At 39.1% G+C, this 22759-nt stretch overlaps 1 protein-coding gene and 1 pseudogene across 1 annotated transcript in view; one reads left to right on the top strand and one right to left on the bottom strand.

Annotated features, from left to right (window-relative positions):
• The window catches only part of SLC35F2 (solute carrier family 35 member F2), an 80499-nt gene extending 65838 nt beyond the window's left edge, over positions 1-14661 (top strand). Inside the window, exons 6-8 of the mRNA XM_043995217.1 lie at positions 693-745; positions 5629-5783; positions 13083-14661. Coding sequence (XP_043851152.1) covers positions 693-745; positions 5629-5783; positions 13083-13268 — 394 coding nt within the window. The 3' untranslated portion in view covers positions 13269-14661. The remainder of the gene's footprint in view (positions 1-692; positions 746-5628; positions 5784-13082) is intronic.
• A 7574-nt stretch (positions 14662-22235) lies between these two features.
• LOC122745847 lies at positions 22236-22487 on the bottom strand (annotated as a pseudogene).
• Between the last annotated feature and the right edge of the window lie 272 nt (positions 22488-22759).

The raw sequence follows: 22759 nt of genomic DNA, 5'->3' as shown, positions 1-22759 counted from the left end.
TAAATATTGGCAATTATGATTAACAATAATAATCAGATGAAGAAAAATGACCAATATTATGCTACATATCTTAACAAATTGAGATAAAAGATGACTTGCTCTGTGTCTGCTTTTGAACCCATCTGAATCCATTGAAGCTCTATTTCCTTTTTTTTTCCTTTTTGTAATCTAATTATAGCTCATGTTCATGTTGTTTGGATACTGCTAAGCTTACTTGGTATCGCTGCCCATGTTTTTCTCTTATGGCAGTATTGAAACATAGTTTGTACTTCCCTTCATTCGTTGAAATATATGTGGTCTTTAGGACTCCTGTCCCTAATTCCATACTCTCCATATAATGGAACTTTGCTTCTATTAATCATTTCTAGAATATCAACATTTTGTAAACAGACTTTGAGAGGGAAGACAAAGTGTGACTTATCTGGCCCTTTAGAATTAAATCTCCTACTATAAAGTGTAGGAGAGTGAAAGTCAGTTCTTTAGGAACCCATTTTAATTTCCTCTGCTATCTTTGTAATATCTAATTATTGCTTAGGCTTAAGAAATTGCTTGATAATAGGAGTAAAATACATGAGATATACATACTCCTGATATAAGATGATAATCTCTCACCTAAAATATATACAAAGTAAGTATTACAAGTAATCTATGAGATTTACATCCTAACTTTTTATTTTCTAATTTTTATTCAGGGTACTTATAGAATATCAAGATATAGTTGCCATTCATTGGAACTGGAAAATAGGTATGTTTATGAATGATGGTCCCTTTCAATTAAGATTCTTTAATTTATCTCATTAAGATCTATGTTTCCAACCCTAGTCTCTGCCCTGAACTATAGTTCTTTTTTAAAAATAGTATTTTTTCCAGTTACATGTAAAGATAGTTTTCAATATTTACTTTTTATAAGATATTGAGTTGCAATTTTTTCTTCCTACCTACCTTCCCTCCCCCTTCCCCAAGATGGCAAGCAATGTGACATAGGTTATACATGTGCCATCACGTTAAACATATTTTCACATTAATCATGTTGTAAAAAAAAGAAACAGAAAAAAAGGGAAAAGCCACAAAAAAACCCAACCCAAAACCAAAAGAAAAATTGAAAATAGTATGCTTTGATTTGCATTCAGACTGCATAGTTCTTTCTTTGGGTGTGGATAGTATTTTCTATCATGAATCTTTTGGAATTGTCTTGTATCATTATATTGCTGAGAAGAGCTAAGTCTATCATAGTTGATCTGTAGTTCTGAATCACTAGTTGCATACTGGATTTTCCAGTGGGATGTCCTGTAGGTATCTCGAGTGGAACTTGTACAAAGCAGAACCTTTACCCCAATCCCACCCCTCTTCAGAACTTCCCTATTTCTTTCCAGTATACTATCATTCTTCCAATCATGCAGGTTGACCCCATTATCATCTAAAACTCATTCTTAATTTCTCCATATGTCCAAATCAGTCAGTTAATAGCGATGTATAGTATACAATTACTACATGTCAGGTATTGTACTAAGTGCTGGGAATATAAAGAAAGGCAAAAACATTGTCCCTGCCCTCACAAAACACACATTATATGGGGGGGGGGGGGAGACAACATGCAAATAACTAGGTACATACAAAATAGATACAGCTTAAATGGAAGGTTATCTCAGAGTGAAGGGACTAGTATTGGGATGAGGGAACCTGGAAAAAATCCTCCAGAAGATGGGATTTGAGCTGTCTTGAAGGAAGGCAGGGAATATAGGTAAGGAGGGAGGGCAGTTCCAGGCAGCGGGCCTGGAAGTGTATGGGGTCAGAGGATGGAGAGTCATGTGTGAGGAACAGTCAGCCAGGAGGCCAGTGTGCCTGGATTGTAGAGTATGTGGAAAGGAGTGAAGTGTAAGAAGACTAGAAAGGTAGGAAGGGGTCACGTTTAAAGGCCTCTAAATGCCAAGGAAAGGATTTTTTATTTGATCCTGGCGGTAATAGGGAGCCACTGGAGGTTATTGAATGTGTGTGGATCGGATTAGAAGGTGGTGATCAGCACATAGTAGGTATTCAACAAATGTTTGTTGATCAATTGATTAAATGCATTCAAGAAAAAAAAGATACATTTGAAAACTTTTCACCAGTCTATAAAATCATGGGGTGTTCAATAGACAATGCTATGGTAGTTAATCCTGAGGTTTCTTTGGACCATTGCTGATTAACACCTATAAAAGCTAATTCCAATTTTTTAAACCAGGTGGGATGTTCTAGCATTTATTCAGGGCTGGAAAAGGTTACCCTTCGGTCACATTCAGCCACATTTGTCAGGGTAATGCCAGGGTCACCAAGACCTTCGTAAAGTTTTCAGTCTCCTTATCCCTGTCTTTGTTAAGTACTGAATTGAGAAACCTGATAATGTTTAATCAGGAAAATTGTAATGTTTCCTCCTCTCTCTCCACTTCCTTAAGTACTGATATATGTGATGACACTGAGAAAACTGGCAAAGAAAATTTAAGGCAAGAATCAAAACTTATATCACTGTTAGGGAAAGCTTAGAGACTTCTTAGGGTTGAAAGGAACCTTAGAGAGATTCTCATTTAGCTCCTATTCAGACCATGAATTCCCTCCACAATGTCTCTAACAAGTAGTTATTCAGTGTTCACTTAAAGATGATGTATGATGGGAAACTCACTATTTCATGAGGTAGCCCATCTTGAATTTCAAACAACCCTAATTGTTGAGAAGTTTTCTAACAAATATGCCTTCCTGTAAATTTTACCCTTGGAGGTCAAGTAGCATAAATTTAATTTCTCTTCTATATGAAAGCTCTTCAAAAGTAGCTGTCATATCTCATCCAAGTATTGTTTTTCTAGTCTAAATGTGTCTCATTTGTTCCCAATGCCTGGAATGCATTCCCCCTTAAATTCCATCTCTTAGAATCCCTAGCTTCCTTTAAGGTTTAGCTTATGTGCCATCTCCAATGAGAAGTCTTCTTCAATCCTGACATCACCCTGACATAAATGTGACTGAGTGTGATAAAAGGTTAATTTTGTCTGGCCCTGAATAAAAGCCAGAACATCACACCTGGTTAAAAGAAATGGAATTGGCTTCTATGGGTATTGATTGGCAATGGGCCAGGGAAATGTCAAGATTGATTACCATGGCATTGTCTATTGGACACCCCATGATTTTGTAAAGACTGGTGAAAAGTTTTCAAATGCTTCTCCTTCTTTAATCCTAATTCTTGCTCCTTCTTCCTAAATTATAGTATATATTATCTGTTTACATGCTGGCTTCCCAAATGTAAGCTTTTTTGATTTTGTCTTTGTATCCATGCCTTGTTCATGGTAGGTACTGAATAAATGTTTGTTGGATTGGATTGAATCCAACTAATTCTCTTGTGATAATAACTGAAATTTACATACTACTTTATTTCAAGCTACTTTTTTTTTTTTGGTGAGACAATGAGGGTTGGGTGACTTGCCCAGGGTCATACAGCTAGTGACTGTCAAGTGTCTGAGGCCAGATTTGAGCTCAGGTCCTCCTGAGTCTAGGGCAGGTGCTTTATCCACTGTGCCACCTAGCTGCCCCATACCACTTTAAAGTTTGCAAAGTACTTTAAATATAGGCTCTGATTTGAGCCTCACAATCATCTTATGAGATGGGTATTATAGTTCTATTTTCTTCAATTTACAGATAATAAAGATGAACTGGCTTGTCTATAGCCACACAAGTTGTCTTAGAAGCAGTATTTGAACTCCGATCTTATTGGACTCTGTCCTGGCTTCCTTCTACTACCACACTATGTGGTCTCACTTAGAGAAATGCCTTTGTCAAGAAAGGCCCTAGCACTAATTCACATTTAGTCCTATTTTAAGATGTTACCATGCCATGTGGTTGGACGATTCTTTTCTGAAAATCTAAATTCCTATTGAGAAATTATCTGTAGTGATGAGTTTCAAAGCAACACACCTGCAGAATCCATAGAATTCAGTTTTTTAAAAAAAGAATTCTTGCAGAGAGTTGTTATCACTTATGTCCTTGATTAAGACTAGTGCAGATCACTGCCAATCGGGAACTCCCACACCCCAAACCCAAACAGTTTATAATAATTACAATAGCCTGCATAGCATGGTTGATAGAGAACTGTCCTCAAAGTCAGGATGATGTGGATTCAGATGCTGCCTCAGATACATATTGGCTGGGTGACCCTGGATAAGTCACTTGCCCTCAATACTTCAGGCAATCCTTGAAAACTATAAGTTACAAAAGGGTTGCCAGCTTGTCTTGGTAGAAGTTTTCTTACATGCATCTTCTTATCCCAATGAAATTGCAGGTCTGTAACAAAGTGACAACTCACCTTTATCTAGTACTTTAAGATTCACAATATGCTTTCCTCATTCATTTGAAAAGTGGTTATTAAAGATTAACTATATCAGGCATTGGGCAGCTAGCTGGTGAAGTGAATAGAGTGATGGGACTGGAGTCAGGAAGACATCTTTCTGAGTTCAAATCTGGTCTCAGACACTTACTAGCTGTGTGACATCTAACCCTGTTTACCTCAGTTTCCTCACCTGTAAAATGAACTGGAGAAGGAGCTGGCAAACCACTCCAGTATCTCTGCCAAGAAAGCTCCAAATGGGGTCACAGAGTCAGACACAGTTGAACAGCAACAACATCAGGCATTGGGAATACAAAAACAGAAATGAAACTGTGCCTGGCTTCAAGTAGCTCATATTTTATCATGGGGATGGGAACAGCACATGCAAAAGAAAAGTAAATATCACATCCTATTTAGTCATAGAATTCTAGGCTTTGATTGGGAAAGGTCCTCACTGGTCATCTAGTTCAATCCCTTTTCTAGAATCCGAAGGTCTTCCAGAGCATCAGTATTCGTAGATGGGCAGACCTTAATGTTGGAGACCCATTCAGGAATATTCATCAGCACCTTTGAAAAAGAGTGACTGCGGCAGACTAGGCTCTCTCTCATTCAGTATTTAGTAACTTTCAGGGTAATGAAAATGTTAAGTGACCTCTGACTTTCCAGCAAAATAATGAGCTAAATAATTAGAAAGCTATGCTTTGCTGACTTGGAAACACAGAGAAAGGCAGCAGATTTCTTCTCATTTGCGCTGGGGAGAATAAACAACCCCCTGCTTGAGTCTGAGCTAATCATTCTAGAAGTGAATTTTAAGGCTCAAGGGCACCTTAGAGATCATCTATTCCAATCCCCTCATTTGGCTCCTTCCCAGAAATTTCCAGCTACTGAACTAGAAATATGTTCATCTTTTTTCTCCCCTTAGAAAGCTTGGTTTCTCTCTCTTTACTGACGAGATGTTACTGGGGAAGAATGTTGATATGTGCTATCATTGAACATGACTGCCAGACACTAGACCTCCTCTCACCCCACCCTGTCTCACACAACCCTCCCTTCACCTCTGTTAGGCACTGATTTTAGATTACTTTTTAGTCCAGTGTTTGTGTTATGTGCCCTATTCCCTACCAGACTATGCACTGTGGTTTATCTAAATTTTTTTTTTTTAATCTCACTCGTCTTCCAGGCCAGTGGCCTGTACATAGTCCGCACCTAACAAGTACTTGCCAGGTTTTGCTAAATGGAATTATTTCCTGCCTGTGATGTCATGTGTGATTTTTATTTTGCAGCACTGCTTTTTGTGGCTTTTGCCCTCTGTATGTTCTGTCTGTATAGCTTCATGCCAATGGTCATCAAAGCCACAAGTGCCACCTCAGTCAACCTGGGCATCCTGACTGCTGATCTCTACAGCCTTTTCTTTGGACTCTTTCTTTTTGGATATAAGGTAAGCAGCTAGGTGATGTAGTAGGATAGAGCACTGGGCCTGGATTTCGGAAGACTCATTTTCCTGAATTCAAATCTGTCCTCAGACACTTAATAGCTGTGGGACCCTAGGCAAGTCACTTAAACCTCTTTGCCTCAGTTTCCTCATTTGTAAAATGAGCTGGAGAAGGGAATGGCAAGCCATTCCAGTATCTCTGTCAAGAAAACCCCAAATGGGGTCACAAAGAGTTAGACATGACACAAAATGACTGAAGAACAGTAACAAGCAAATAGACCTGTTATGTTTGAATATATACTTGGCATGCTTCCCCAGAAAATTTCTTTCTTGGCACAAATGTAGAATAAGGGTATTTTTTTTTTTATTTTGAAGAAGTCAGACTTGAAATAAAATCTCATCACCTGCCAGGAATGAGCTTTGGGTAATGGCCCTTGGCAGGTCAGGAGTTCCCCCACTTTGCTCCCCTTATTGCCATTTTCTAATTAGAGAACTACAGAGAACTTGAAAGTTCTCCAGTGAAGCACTTTCAAATTAATGAAGCATGGCCAATTTGCTTGGCAGAGGAGGCCATGGCTACAGGGCAATGACTTCAGGAGAGGCTAAATTTGTGTAAGCAGGAGTGGAGCCAAGATACTAAGAGCTGCGCATGGTAAAATAGTTGGGCCTATGCAAGTCTTAGATCCTATTATTCTATTCCCTTCCAATTAACCTTCCATGCCCTCTGCTCACAAACCAGAGCATGAAAAGTATAGGATGGGAAAAGTGGGGAGACGGGCATATTTCTGTTTTTGTACACTGACAGCAGTTAGAATAATTCCATTTCTGATGTTCATTCTCCTATTAACATGGTCAAAGAATTTTTGAGCAGTGAGGAATTTTAGATGTTATCTAGCTGACTTTCCTCATTTTTGAGATAATGAAACAGAGGTAAAAGTGACTTGCCTAAGATCACTCATTTGAGTTGGAACCAGAACCCAAATCTTCTATCTCCCAGTTCCATTGTTTTTTGTTATATCAGATAATAAAGACAAGAGTTTTATATTGGTCATTTTAAAGTATCACATTTGAGTGGAAAAACCTTCCAAGACTTATGACTTTTGCCTTTGCCAAGTTGGTCAACTAGATTGCAAAATCCTTAGAAGCCATCTTCTGTTTCTTTTGTATCCCCTTATGGTGCTGAGTGAGAGGCTGGGTATTGTAATGGATAGAGTCAGCCATTGGAGTTGGGAAGACTTAGTTTCAAGTCCTGCCTCTGACACATATTAGCTGTGTGACCATGGGCAAATTCCTTAACCTCTCAGTGCCCCCATTGAAACTCTAATACTAGACAGTGACAGCTGTAATGAATGAATGAATGAATGAATGAATGAATGAATAAATGTGTGTGTATGTGTCTCAGAGAAGAGTGTCCACACTGGTAGTTTCCCATATTGATCAATCAACAAATATTTTTTAACACCTATTATGGCACTATGCTAGTAACTAGGGATGTAAAGACAAAAAGGAAGAAATCATACTTTACCCCCTTCATCCCTACCTCCTCCCATGATGCCTTGCTCGGTATGCTACACACACAAAGGTAATAAAAAAAGTTCTTTGGCTGACAGACTTTACAACCATATTCATTTGAGCTGGTCCTCAGATGATGGGCACATAGTCTGTTGCTGAGCTTGGTGGGGTCTGCCAAGACTAGTGCTCCAGTGATGTGGACTTTAAGAACATTTGTGTCATGATGTAGGATCAGAGCAGGTCTTCGATGGATATCAATGCTGTGGATCCATACAAGAAAACTTACTTATAGTTCAGCGGTTGCTCTTCCTTGGAGCTAGTCATGACTCCTTTGTTCCTAGTTGAAGGACCTACCCCTGAGATGAGTAGATTATTAGTAAAGCCTGGCTTAAAGCCTGGCTGCTTAGCAAGGGATATATTTGACTGTAACTGGCTATTATCTCATACCTGAAAACAAATGTTTTAAAGGCAAAAGCATGTTTATTGCTGCTCTGTACCATAATAACCTATCAGAGTTTCTTATGTTTACAAGAAATTCCATGTGACGTAATGAATCAGACCAATGGTCCACACAGTTCAGTATTTGTTCTCTGACAGTGGTGCTGTAAAGGTTTCTGTTGCCAAAATTGGATAATGAGGATGCAAAATGAATCCCATGGAGGTGTTTTAATTCCCTTAAGGAGTTGTGTCTGCATTTTGGGTGGCTGAGACTTACCGACTGAAAAAGTGAAGTTCTAGTTTTTATAAGGACAGTTATGTAAGAGATCATTTAGTTCAGGATAACCCAGGTTCAGTAGAACAGGCATTCTGAAGTTTTTCATATTCTAGGATCTGGTGAACAAGTCTAATCATTTTATATTGTCATGATTTACTTAATTTCAATTATATTCCCCTTCAGCCTTCATTTCTCCCTGTTCATTTCATCTTATTCAGTTTGGCTCAGTGCTCTAGCCTGCCAAGGTCTTTCTGAATTCTGACTTCCTTAGCCAATGTGGCAGCTATTTCTCCCAGCTTGGTGGTCCAGAAATGTGTTCAATGTTCGATCTATGCTCTTACCTAAACCATTGATATAAATGTTAAGTAACACAAGACCAATCAAAGATTCCCGTGGCTCTGCACTAGAGACTTCTTCCAAGTTGATATCAAGCCAGTGATGATGACTCCTCGAGTGAACATTTAATTATCTATCAGTATTGTTCATAAGAAAAGTGCAAGAAGGTTATGCTTAATGTGGTGCTGAAAGCTAGGTAAGCCATCGCTGTAGAATTACACTGATAAACATGTCTTGTAAATCTGTTTTTTTTTTTTAGATTTGTCTGGTACATAGACATTTAATAAATGTTTATAGATTGATGAAACTATGTAGGCTTTTTATGATTATTGTTTTCTTTCTATGTGTTTTTATTAGCCATCATTATAGGATTTTGCCAGGAGTCAATATTAAGCTTCCTGGCCTGTGGTTGGAAGACTTAATTCTCTTACCTTTTTTTAAAAAAAAAAAAAGGACAAATATCTTCAGTCCTGCTATACCCCTCCTGCCCCTCATTCTGCATGGTCTTTTGAAGATCCAGGCAGCAATCACATCAGGAATTTCTTTCAGGACCTGACTTTTTAGTTCTTTTGGGCCAGGTGGCTTGAACTTACTCAGAACACATAGGCACTTTCTTACTATCTCCCTACTTACCTTGTGTATCAACTCCCTATTAGCCATTTTCCCTCCTGTTATTTCCAATCTGAAAATCATTCTCCTTGGCAGGAAAGAAAAAGAAGCAAAATAGGAAATAAGAATCCCCTTTTTGGTGGTCATTATCCAGACTCTCTTTTATCCCAAACAGTATTTCTTTTTTTTTTTTTTTACTCTCTTCATTTCCCTTATATAAAAACAAAACAAAAACAACAACCCCAAACCTTTTTCTTATCTTTAGCTTATCTATCTACCCTCAGCACATTCTGAAGTTTACCTACTATTCTTATAGGATATTATACCCAGCCTTTTTTTTTTTTTTTTGGTGAGGCAATTGGGGTTGAGTGACAGCTAGTAAGTGTTGTGTCTGAGGCCAGATTTGAACTCAGGTCCTCCTGACTCCAGGGCCAGTGCTCTATCCACTGTACCATCCAACTGCCCCTGTACCCAGCCTTGAAACTAGGAAGACCTGACTTCAAGTCCCATCTTTAACACATACTGGCAAATCTCCAATAAGTAAGACCATACTGGACCCTGCAGAAAAGGTGTAAATTTCCATTTATAGAAGTTTCTTCATCTATAAATTCCCTAAACCAGTGAATCAAAGATCTAATACTCATATCTATTCCCTGTCCTTGCTTCCATTTTTCTGAAAATTCTTTTAAAAAATCTAAGTTGGTTGATGAGATTCCTGTACACTCATGTTGACATCTTTGGGTAACTCCCTCTATTCTTCTTCATTTTAATTGTTTCACTTTTTGTCTTCATAATTTTTTAAAGAGTTTCTTTCTTATCTCTCCTCAGCTAACTTTATTGCATTTTAGTCCATGGAATCCTACCCTCCTTCCTCTGAACACTTTGGAATTCTCTTTCTAAAATTCTAAGTTTGTTTCTGGCTTTCCTTTCCTTGTATCACATACGGGAAGCTGGAATGATCACTTCCCTGCAGAGTTCTCACCATTTCCAACTCAGCGACAAGTGCCTACCTGGTGGTGAGAATCAGATGCAGAATATAATTTTTCCTTGTTGAAATTATCATTAAGGCAAGTCAGGAATGTCTTAGCAGTTCTAGAACCATCAGAGAGAGTTCTTCCAGGTGTCCAGATGATTGAAGACCCCTCTTATAACTCCATCATGCCTTCATGTTGGGCTTGGGATCAGTTTCCTGAATAGATTATAATGTTTCCCCACATGAGTAGGAGAGTACTTTCTCTTTTCTTTCTAAACAGAGATGAAACAGAGCAAAATTTTGTCTTTCCCATACTGATATTTTAAAACAGGTATTGTCAAACTACTGCCTGTTTTTGTATAGCTTATGAACTAGGAGAGCAGCTAGATGGAACAGTGGATGGAGTGCCAGTCCTGGAGTCTGGAAGACTCATCTTCCTGAGTTCATGTACTAGCTGTGTGACTGTGGTCAAGTCACTTAACCCTGTTTGCCTCTGTTTCCTCATCTGTAAAAAAAAAAGCTGAAATAGGAAATGGCAAACCACACCACTGTCTTTGCCAGGAAAACCCCAAATGGTTTCACAAAGAGTTAGACATGACTGAAACGACTGAACAACAACATAAACTGAGGGTTTAAAATTTTCAAATAAAGTTTTATTGTGTTCAAAGCTATAAAATACATTCTTAGGTCTCTGGCTGAGCAAAAATAGGTGCTGGGCCAGATTTGGCCCATGAGTATTACTTTGTCAACCCCAGTTTGAAAACATTCTCAAGGGAAACACATGCTTCCAGACCTGAGCAGCAATTTAAAAATTGTTCTTTAATTAGTGCATTTGTAATCTCATCCATGTGGGTATTTCCTTCAGTGATGAAGAACGTAACCTATCTACACCTATCTATATATACTGTGAATTCTCTCCAGGTTTCTTTTTCTATATAAATTTTTATTATCTTTTGCTTTTATTTCACCTATATTTCTCAGTGTATCCTTTTCCTTCCTGATCCCTCAGAATCATCCCTTATAACAAAGAATAATAAAGAGGAAAAAAATAATTTGGTGAACCTAGCCAAGACATTGAAAAAGCCTGTCTGTGCAATGTTCTACACCCATAGTCTTCACCTCTGCATTGAATGGGGGAAACTGCCTTCTTATAACTACCTTTTTGTTTTAATGATAGAGAAGAAATAGTTGGGTAAAAAAAGCTGGGAATATCTACACTTTCATCAAAAGAAGAAAGACACTTCAGTGTTCATAGAATCAAAAAAACAAGATGGTAACTTTAATAGTGTAGAAAGGCCTTTAATTATTCTGATTCTGTTTCTCATTTGGAAATCCATTGTGAGAGACCTATTATGAAGACAGTCACTAGGTGGAGTAAATTGTAACATTTGGTGAGTCTGTAAATCCCTAACATTGCTCAGAGAACTAGAGCCAGGGAAAGTGAAGGAAAAAGGAAGAAAAAGAGCTTTGGAAAAAAATTCCCAAAATGGACTTATATGTGGGCACAGACTTGAAATAATTATGCTCTTATATTCATTGAAAACCTAGTAGAGAAAGACATAGGGGAATGTATACAAAATAAAAATAAAGAAATAGGAGAAGGATTACTTAGGGCAGTGAGGTGGTGCTGGCTCTGTAGTCAGGAAGTCCTGAGTTCAAATTTGATCTCAGACACTTACTAGCTATGGGCAAGTCACTCAACTCTATTTCTTCAGTTTCCTCATCTGTAAAATGAGCTGGGGAAGGAAATGGCAAATATTCTAGTATCTTTGCCAAGAAAACCCCAAATGGGGTCATGAAGAGTTGGACAGTGTTCAATAATTTTTTTGGGGGGTGTAGGGCAATGAGGATTAAGTGACTTGCCCAGGGTCACACAGCTAGTAAGTGTCAAGTGTCTGAGGCCGGATTTGAACTCAGGTCCTCCTGAATCCAGGGCTGGTGCTTTATCCACTGTGCCACCTCACTGCCCCAGTGTTCAATAATTATTAATACTGATAATTTTCCTCATTGCTAGGTATTTTCATACATCTACTTTTTGTTTTGTTCTGTTAAAGAGAAGTGATAAAAACAAAAAAGAAATACCAGACCATTTAAAGAGACCAAATAAGGTTCAGAATCACAAAATCTCAAATGGCACTATATTCTGTCCACCCCCAGCCATTTTAGGAACCTAGAGTTGAATTTGGCTAGATTTCTAGAGGTTTATTTTGATATTGCATTTGTGCTGTTCTAGAAGGTCATCTCTTTACAGACACGATTGTTTCTGGATTGGGGTGGACTGTTTCTGCTTCATTAGTTCAATGTAGGCATTGGGGTGCAGAGGAAAGAGTGCTGGATCTGAAGTCAGAGGACCCTAGTTTAAATCCCAGCTTTGCCATTTACCATCTACTTGACCTTCAGCGGTTCATTTGACCTTTCTTGGCCTTAAATTCCTTGTCTGTAAATTGAAGGGAGGCCTTTCAAGTTTAAATCTCTGAGGCATTAAAAATGGATAGTAAATTTGCCACACAGTGTTTCTGCAGCTTATGGGTTCATCAGTGAACGCTAGGATGTTCTGCATCATGTTAGGCAGGTCAGGATAGTGAGAAAAATGCTAGATTCAGAGCCAGGAGAGATCTGGGTTAAAATCCTGTCTCTGCTATTTATGAACTGTGTGAGCATGGGCAAGTCACTTCATCAGTCTGAGCTTCAGTTTTCTAATCTGTAAAATGGAGATATTCATACCTGCAGTAGCCATTTGGTAGAGTATTGTGAAGCTCATATGAGATCATGGAACTAAATAAAAGTGCTAAAAGAAAAGTTTGGGTGAAATGATACTTTGGTAAAAAGCCACATGGGAAAGCATGTTTAATAATAATGTCACAATTATATATGTTTAAGTTTTACAAAGCATTTTTCACATATGTCATCTTATTTTCATCTCCATAACCACCCCAGGGGATGGTGCTCTTATTATCTCCTTTGTTCAGATTAGGAACCTGACACAAAAAAGGGTCTTAACCTAACTTGCCCAGCGTCACCCAGCTAGTGTTTGGGGTAAAATTTGAACCTGGATCTTTTGCCTCTATGCCCAGTGCTTTATCTTCAGTGTTACAGTGCCTTCTTGTGACTCTTGACAATGAGCATGGTTAGAAGCCTAATGCCTCGTTCTTCCTCTCAGTTTTCAGGACTCTATATTCTGTCCTTCAGTGTCATCATGGTGGGCTTCATCTTATATTGTTCTACCCCTACACGAAATGCAGAGCCACCTGAAAGCAACGTGCCACAGCTGACCAGCTTTGGGTTTGATAATCCAGGACTAAAGATCGAGGAGAACATGCAGGAAATGAACTCTGCTGCCATGTAGCCAAAGAAGTCATGGTGTGAATGGACACTGGATAACCACCAGATAAACTGGATGTCACCATCCGGTATAAACTGGAACTCACTGTCTCAAGCAACACTAAAATATCAATGAACTTGTCAGAATGTGAACATTGTGTCAATGTCTGATTGTATATGTTGTATAGAATTGTATAAGAAATAGAAAACATTTTCTAAAAAAAAAGAAATGACTACTAATATATAGCAGAATTGAGTGTTCAGAACATGACAGAACACATGTGAAGATCAAAAGCCATCCATGTCAGATTTTAGATGGCAAGGAATTGGGTCTGAGAGAGCTGGCATGAGACGAGAAATGAAGAATAGAGGATGTTTATTGGGAGTGACTAAGGAACAAGCTGTAAATTAGAGGTCAAGATTAGAGTTGAGGTCAGGGCCAGCTGTGGAGTCCAGACCGGACCAGTGTCTCACTCATCCAGCAGCTGCTTATATATTTCTTGCAAGGAAAGTATCTACTCCTAAGATGCGGTGATCTAGCACTCAGAAGTAAGGACAAGTAAGTGAATGCACTTGGTTGGAAGGGTAGTAAATGGGGTGTAGTTGACAGATCCTGACCATACCATTTACTGAACTAGATACTTCATTGAAGCCAGGAAAGCCTGGCTCTCTTTTACTGCTGTAAAAAAAAAGGTGAAGACTTGTTACCAAATATTTATAATGTGCTATAATTTTTTTTTAATTTATGAAAAGTTTATTGTACTACCAGTTATAATTAACCTAAAACCAACTACTGATGTGTGTTCCACTTTAAGCAAACCCAATATGCAAAAACTCTAATGTTTGAAATCAATAAATTGAGGGTAAAGTATTTACATTAAAGGAGGCAGCTAGATGGTTCAGTGGATAGAGTACTGGGCCTGAAATAAGGAAGATCTGAGTTCAAATCCAACCTCATACACTTACTAGCTGTGTGACTGGGCAAGTCACTTACCTTCTCTTGCCTGATATGGAAATGGCAAACCACTTGAGTATGTTTGCCAAGAAAAGTCCCATGGTTCAAGGGGTCATGAAAAGAAGACATGACTGAACAATTATAAACTACATTGTAAAAAAAGTTCTTTGTTCCACAAAATAATTAATTGTTGTATTCCTTTAGGATAGCATGATTCCCTAATTAATTTAAAATATAATTCCTAAAATTTTATTTTTGTGCTCCCTCCTCTGCCCTCCCAAGAATACATCTACTTTATAAAATGAGGTATATTTAAATAGAATTACTATTCATGTAACAAGAGAAATCAGAATTGGTTTGGAGATTATTTGGGATAAGTAAAAAGATTTTTAATATTCTGAGTTATGGAAATTGGTTTTTCACTTAAAAAATGTAATAGTGTCTCAATTCCAATATTTCATTAAAAGTTCTTGGTAACCAATGCAAATTGCCATTTTAATTTACAATATATGGTTTACATGATTTCTCCTAAGGATGTGGTCATTAACTCAGGTTTTTTTTCCCCCCACTTTGATTGATGTGGGATCTCTTCCATATAAATATATCCTCCCCTGGTACAGATTGCTTCCTGTCTATTCCTTATCATCCCATACTATTCTTGTGCATATTTTTTACCCAATATGCTAGAGGCCTTCCTTGGTTGCTTTTGATATTGTGTGGATACTAATCCAATATACAATTTATCGCATCTTTTTCTCCTTAACTCTGTTTACATGCCTGGCTCACATTTTTCTGGCTATGATAAAGATTTTTATGCCACTTTTCACATAGAATTCATCTTTGTTAATATGATACACACTGCACACTTTGGGTCATCTGCAGTTTTGATTGATCTGACATGTTAGTATTCCTTGAGGCATATCAGATAGAATCATTGCAGGATAATTCTTGGATGGGAAAAAATCCATATAAAAGCAAGCCATTTATTTTGAAAAATAGCCAATTTGTAGGAAGGCAGCTGTGAGAAATGGGTAGTTGTCTCCTCTCAATGTGGATATAACAGTCAGTCATCCTCCCCCTGACCTGTTTGTAGGACAAAGGTCCCCTCCTCCCCATCAGGTTAGCAAGGTCACATGGCTCAAGGAGCCCTGGTCTCAATAAGGTCCGCTCCTGAGTTGTGTCCATATAAGGAAGTATAAGGTCCACTCCTGAGTTATGCCCAAACGAGGAAGAGGGGTGGGAATACTGCGTTCTGATTAGCTAGTATTTGCAAGTAGATTGTAACCCCACCAGTGATGAAAAAGGGGAAGGTCCATTTGAGTTAGGGACTAGGGTATAAAACAGGGCCTTTGAGCCCCCTTTCTGGGCACCCACTAGCTGCACACTAGGGTGCCTCCTCATGAGAAGGAAATAAAGAGCCTTTGTCACTTCGCTGCTGAGTTCCTGAGAATTATTAAGAAGAGGATGGATTTTTCCCTCACAGCAGCAATTATGGAAAAAAAAGTCAAATCAGCAAGCATTTATTAAGTACCTACTGTGTTCTGGGACCTCTGCTAAGTGCTGGGAATACAAAGAAAGACAATCTCTCTCTCTCTCTCTCACACACACACACACACACAGACATAAAGAGATAGAGAGAGACAAAGAAAGAAGTAGGTCCCAACTTAAGAGAACATGCAGTCTAAATGATTCAGATAGAAATGGGCAGCCTTTGAGTCCAAGACTGGAGATTTAAGAGAGACTGCAGGAAACCCCTCCAAGGAGGCAATCTTTCTTTGTTTCCCAATTCAGAATACCTGGGGAATGTGTGAGATACAAAGGTGACTTCTCTTTTGCAGATTGAAATCAATGTTTGTTCTTTCTCATGCCAACAGAGAGTATTCATGTTATTGACACCCAGGAATTTCCTCCCTTCACTCTTTCTTTCCTTCCCCAACATTACATCTGAAACAGCCAACACAGAGGAGGAAGATGTATTTCTGTCAGCTTAAGTCAGAATTTAAAATACATTTTGCAATAGCAAAACTACTTTAGAAATGCTATTTGGGTATAACTGTAACAATAATTTCAGTACTAGTCTCCAACTATAGTACTTGATTTCAAGCTAAGTCAAATCAACAAGCATTTACTACTCTCCAGTCACTGTGCTAAGCTCTAAGGATTCAAAGTAAGGCAAAAAATAACCCCCTTCCCCCCCCAAAAAAAACCCCCAAAACAACAGGCCCAATTCTCTTTGTTTGCTTGCTCATTTTCTTTTTAATTAATTAATTTTTTGGGTAATTCCTAAGGACCCTTAACTCCTACCCCATACCCCTATCCCCTTCCCAAACCCCCTACCCCATTTTCCCCATGACAGAAGGAAGGCACTAGGACTGGGAAAGGCTTCTTGCCCTTTTGGTACAAGGTGAGGTTTTAGCTGGAACTTGAAGGAAACCAGAGAAACCAGGAGGCAAGAGTATGGGGACAGGTGGGGAATAATCTTTGAGCTCGTTTGGGAAACTGCTCCATCATTAACATTATTTCTTTGGAAAACTGCATCCTGAATTCAGAGACTTTTACCTTAACTGTTGAGAGAGAGAGAGAGATTGTAAATCGAGTAGTGCTTATATTTTTGTTTTAACTGAATCTGAGCGAAAAATCCCATTAATGTGCAAGGCCAGTTTCATTTAAAAGGTATTTTTATGGGGCAGCTAGGTGGCACAATGGATAAAGCACCGGCCCTGGATTCAGGAGGACCTGAGTTCAAATGTGACCTCAGACACTTGACACTGACTAGCTATGTGACCCTGGGCAAATCACTTAACCCCAATTGTCTCACCAAAAAAACCAAAACAAAACAAAAAAAACATAGAGTCTAAACAAAAACATAGAATCTGCCTCTGTAGAAAAGGGCTACACCTTTAAGACACCTTGCTGTATTCTCAAGGAACTTAAGAGTTGGAAGAGACATTAGAAGTCATATCATTTCACTCATACTTGAGCCAGAATCCCCTCTGGGGCATCCCTTTATAAGTGGCCACCTAGCCTTTGCTTGCAGAATCCTCTACCTCCCCAGGCAGCCCATTGCATCTTTGGAGATCTCTCATGTAAGCCTCTCAGATATTTGATGCATACACACTGACTCTGCTCTTTTCTGTCATCATTACATTAATTCGTGCTATCTACATCAGTACTAAAACCATTTATTCATTTGGTGTCTGGCTCAGGATCCAAACGATATCAATAAATCAGGGATGTTCTGAGGACAGCCACTTAGCTGATTAAAAGGGTGAGGGATTTATGAGGAAATTGTGTAAATGCTGAAACATGCAGTTTTCCAACAAACCATTTCAAGTTTTCTCAGAGGGTGGGGAGGAAGTATATAAATAGCATAGCATGGGGGTTGCAAGCCTTCAGGCATGTAAAAATTTACCTGTCCACGTGAGATTGCTCAAGCAGAATAGGCTATTTCCTCCCTTGTATAATTTGAGGGTCACTGGGAAGGCCATCTGTCTTCAAATTTCTCTTACTGATGCCTGACATTCAACCATTAGCAGATTAATTCTTTTGCCCTCTCTTTATTACATATTTGTAGTTTGAAATACATATTAAGCTATGAGAAATAATTTATTTGGACTCTAACTCTATTCCAATCAGCATTAATCAATTTGATCTCATCAAATAGGGGTAGTGATTATAAGTTCTGTATATTAGGCCCCAGAGCTGTGAGCTACAGACTGTAAGTTTACTTGCTTAAAGCATAGGAAGCTAACTAGAGGCCCTCCACCCTTGTTTTCCTTGTCATGATGAACAAGCCCAGTGTAGTGGAGGTGACTCAATTACATGGAAAGTCCTCCAACTTATTTTTGTACCTATAGACCACTCTTTTTTTTTTGTTCAGCATGAGTAAGTGACCATTTTATGACCACTTAGTCAGTGGAGATGCCCCATGCTTCACCCAAACTGTGACCTACCTGCTGATATGTCATTTTTAGCCCATGAAGCAAGATCTATCAGCCAATGGGATTCTGTACTTTGTATAGCCTCTTTAGAATCAAATCTGGTATCAAACCTTATAAAGATTTGGCCATAGAAGAAGGGGGCATCTCAGATTGTGAGGAAGATCTGAGGTCCACTTCATTAGAGGGGACCACAGACCCTTTAATAAAGTGCCATTGGGTCAGAGCTCTGCCTCGGTCTCTTTTATTGTAGGTTGGATAAATCTGATCCCCCTAAAGCCCCTAACATTGTTTTTATCTCCATTCAAAAATCTTTATGGGTTACTCATTACATGTATGGTAAAATACACCTTATTTTACTTAGATTCACAAGTTAGCATACTTAGAGCTGGAAAGAACCATAGAGGTCATCTAGTCTAAACTTCTCATTTTACAGAGGTGGAAACTGAGGAAAAGAGAGGTTATGTGAGTTGCCCAAGGTCACAGAGATGGTCATAGGAAGAGCTGGGATTTGGATTCCTTGGATGTAGGTTCTTTGGATGCAGATTCTGTGCTCTTTTTATACCCATGGTGACTCAAGACTTTTTGAAACTTTTCTGCAACCTATCTAGCTCCTCCCATTACTCTGTATGTTCATAAGTTCTAGAGGAAGGAACTTTCAACATTTGTTTTTTTTTTTTTTTAATAAGATTTGTAGTTCCAAATTTTTCTCCCTCTCTCCCCTCCTTCCCCCCTCCCCAAGACAGCAAGTGATCTGATATAGGCTATATATGTACAATCACATTAAACATATTTCAGCATTAGTCATATTGTAAAAGAAGAATCAGAGCAAAAAGGAAAAACCTCAAAAAAGAAAAACAACAACAACAAAAAACAATAGAAATAGTATGGTTTGATCTGTATCCAGATTCCACAGTTCTTTTTTTTCTGGATTTGGAGAGTATTTTCCATCATGCGTCCCCTGGAACCATCTTGGACCATTGTATTGCTGAGAAGAATCAAGTCTATCACAGTTGACCAACACACAATGTTGGTGATACTGTGTACAATGTTCTCCTGGCTCTGCTCATCTTATTCATCATCAGTTCATGTAAGTCCTCCCAGGTTTCTCTGAAATCTGCCTGCTCGTTGTTTCTTACAGCACAATAGTATTCCATTACATTCATATACCACAACTTGTTCAGCCATTACCCAATTGATGGGCAACCCCTCAATTTCCAATTCCTTGCCACCACAAAAAGAGCAGCTATAAATATTTTTGTACATGTGGGTCCTTTTCCCTTTTTTATGATCTCTTTGGGAAAAAGACCTAATAGGGGTATTGCTGGGTCAAAGGGTATGCAAAGCTTTATAGCCCTTTGGGCATAGTTCCAAACTGCTCTCCAGAATGGTTAGATCAGTTCACAGCTCCACCAACAATGCATTAGTGTTTCAATTTTTCCACAACTTCTCCAACATTTATTATTTTCATTTTTTTTTGTCATATTAGCCAATCTGATAGGTGTTAGGTGGTGCCTCAGAGTTGTTTTAATTTGCATTTCTCTAATCAATAGTGATTTAGAGGATTTTTTCATATGGCAATATATAGCTTTGATTTCTTCATCAGAAAACTGCCTCTTCATATCCTTTGACCATTTCTCAATTGGGTAGAGGAAGGAACTTGAGAGATCATCTATACTAATCCCTGAATTTTACGTATGAGGATGTCTAGTGAGATGAAATAATTGGACTGCATCAGACTATAGTAAGTAGCAGGGCCTTCTAGTTGGGTGGAGAGTGTCCAGACAAAGACAAGTGGGATGGTAAAAGGCCTTCAATATATGTCATATGAGAATCAGATAAAGGAACTAAGCATGTTTAGCCTGAAGAAGAGAAGACTCAAGGATGACTGTCTTTAAATATTTCAAAGGATGTGTGATGTTTAAAATATAGTGTGTGGTCTCCTGACCTGACCCCAGTGTGGGGGAGAAATTAGCTAAGATTTACTGATAAATTCAGCAAGAGTTTAGGCTTTTAAGCATTTATTAAGGAGTAAAGATAGGGGACGGCTAGGTGGCGCAGTGGATAAAGCACCAGCCCTGGATTCAGGAGTACCTGAGTTCAAATCTGGCCTCAGACACTTGATACTTACTAGCTGTGTGACCCTGGGCAAGTCACTTAACCCCCACTGCCCTGCAAAAACAAAAAACAAAAACAAAACAAAAAAAGAGTAAAGATAACACATGGAGAATAGCCTATCTCCTTTCTTCTCTCTCTCTCTCTCTCTCTCTCTCTCTCTCTCTCTCTCTCTCTCTCTCTCTCTCTCTCTCCCCACCACCAACCCAAAGTCCCAGAACGAAAAGCGTGATCCTCAGTGGCTTCTGCCAGAAGCCCCCTGTGGAACAAGAAGCAGGGCAGTCCCCACACACAGTTTCAAGCTTGTTCATTGATTGACATGACTTACAGGTGGTCTATGAATAGAAGTAACTTCCGGACACCAGACAGTCACATGCTTTCTCCTCAGGGCAGAGCTGCCCTGGTTCTCACAATGTCTTTCTCAGCAGGGCGGGGCACTCTGATTCTCACAGCTGTCATTTGGGGAAGGTTAAGTTTGTTCTGTTTGGTCCCAGAGCCATAGCCAAGAGTGACAGGTAGAAGTTGCAGAGAGACAAATTTGGGTTTGGTGCCAGGAAAAATCTGACAATTCGAACTTTCCCAAAATGGAATGAGGTTCCTAGAGACATGGTGGTTTCTCCTTCTTGGAGATCTTCAATTAGAGTCGGGGTTGTAACTTGTCAGGTGAGTTATTGTGGAAATTCCTTTCATGAGTTGTAACAGTCCTACCTGTACCTGAACAAGAAGTCTCTGTACCTGTAAAACCTGTCAAGGTGGGAACTGGCCTTTGATTGAAGACCTTCAGTAAGTAGCAATCCTCCCACTTCTGAGGCAGTTGATTCCCGTTTTGCACAGCTCTAAGTATTAGGAAGTTTTTCCTGTTATCCTGCTTAAATTTGCTTCTTTGCAATTTCCAATTTTTGTTCCTAGCTCTGCCCTTTGAGGCCCCGTAGGACAAATCTAATCTCTTTTCCACATGGCAGCCCTATGAAATGAAATGGAAATAATGGTATTCAGTTAATTATATCCTTCTAAATCTTCTATTTTCTAAGCTAGACCCCTCCCAGGCCTTCTGACTCCATATTCAGGGCTCCTTCCTCTCCAACTCATTGTCTCCATTTTCTTTTACTTCACAGCATTCTACCTTCTTTATAACTTAGCTCTGTATATATCTTGTCTCTCCTACTATTGTTAAACTCCCTGAGGTCAGTGACCATATTCCTTCCATCTTTTGGGGGGTGGGGGAGGTAAACTTTATTTATTTATTTATTTTCCCTTAATGGTATTTTTTCCAATTACATATAAAGATAGTTTTCAACATTCATTTTTATAAGATTTTGAGTTCCAACTTTGTTTTTTGTTTTTTGGGATTTTTTTTGCAGGGCAATGAGGGTTAAGTGACTTGCCCAGGGTTACACAGCTAGTAAGTGTCAAGTGTCTGAGGCCAGATTTAAACTCAAGTCCTCCTGACTCCAGGGCCAGTGCTTTATCCACTGCACCACCTAGCTGCCCCCCAACTTTTTCTTTCTCCCTCCCTTCCCTCCCCCTTCCCTAAGAGAGCAAGCAATCTCATATAGGTTGTACATTACAATCATGTTAAACATATTTCCACATTAATCATGTTGTAAAAGAATCAGAACAAAAGGAAAAAAAACCTGAAAAAGAAAAAAAAAACCCAAAGTGGAAATAGTATGATTTGGTTTGCATTCAGACTCTACAGTTCTTTTTTTTTGGGGGGGGGGCAATGAGGTAAAGTGACTTGCCCAAGGTCACACAGCTAGTGTCAAGTGTCTGAGGCCAGACTTGAACTCAGGTCCTTCTGAATCCAGGGCCAGTGCTTTATCCACTGCACCACCTAGCTGCCCCCCTATAGTTCTTTTTATATTCCTTCTATCTTACCCAGCACAGCATCATATACATTGCAGGTATTTAATAGGGGTTTTTTTTGGGGGGGAATAAGACAAGGACATTTATTTGCGGGGAAAGGGGAAAACAGATGGAAGATTCACAGATTCAACCACTGGAGGGAAGGACCCTGAGGATCCTGAGGGTAGCAGGGGATGTCAGGCATGTTGCCATCATCTCAAACAGGAACAGGGTAGTTGTAAGGTATAGCTTGGTTGATCATGCCTGCATACTTGGTATAGGGGCTTAACAGAGGTAAGAGCAGAGCCATGGTTCCAATGATGAAGGACACTGTCAGCAATGGCTCCTTGGCCCAAGCCTCCTTCAAGGACCGGCCTACTCTGCCCGCCATGTTGACCACTTTCCCTGTCCTATTTAATAGGTTTTTTTGTTTTTTGTTTTTTTGGTGAGGCAATTGGGGTTAAGTGACTTGCCCAGGGTCACACAGCTGGTGTTAAGTGTCTGAGGTCAGATTTGAACTCAGGTCCTCCTGAATCCAAGACCAGTGCTCTTTCCATTGCTCCACCTAGCTGCCCCTTTAATAGGTTTTTTATTTGAGTTGAATTAAATGGGAAGAGGTAGCAATTCCTTGAAGTGGGCCTTGAAATAAAGAAAGGATATCCT

The sequence above is a fragment of the Dromiciops gliroides genome, chromosome 3, assembly GCF_019393635.1.
Source record: "Dromiciops gliroides isolate mDroGli1 chromosome 3, mDroGli1.pri, whole genome shotgun sequence".
NCBI classification, from domain to species: Eukaryota; Metazoa; Chordata; class Mammalia; order Microbiotheria; family Microbiotheriidae; genus Dromiciops; species Dromiciops gliroides.
The sequence above is the reverse complement of the archived record's forward strand: the minus strand, read 5'-3'. Positions and strand labels throughout refer to the sequence as shown.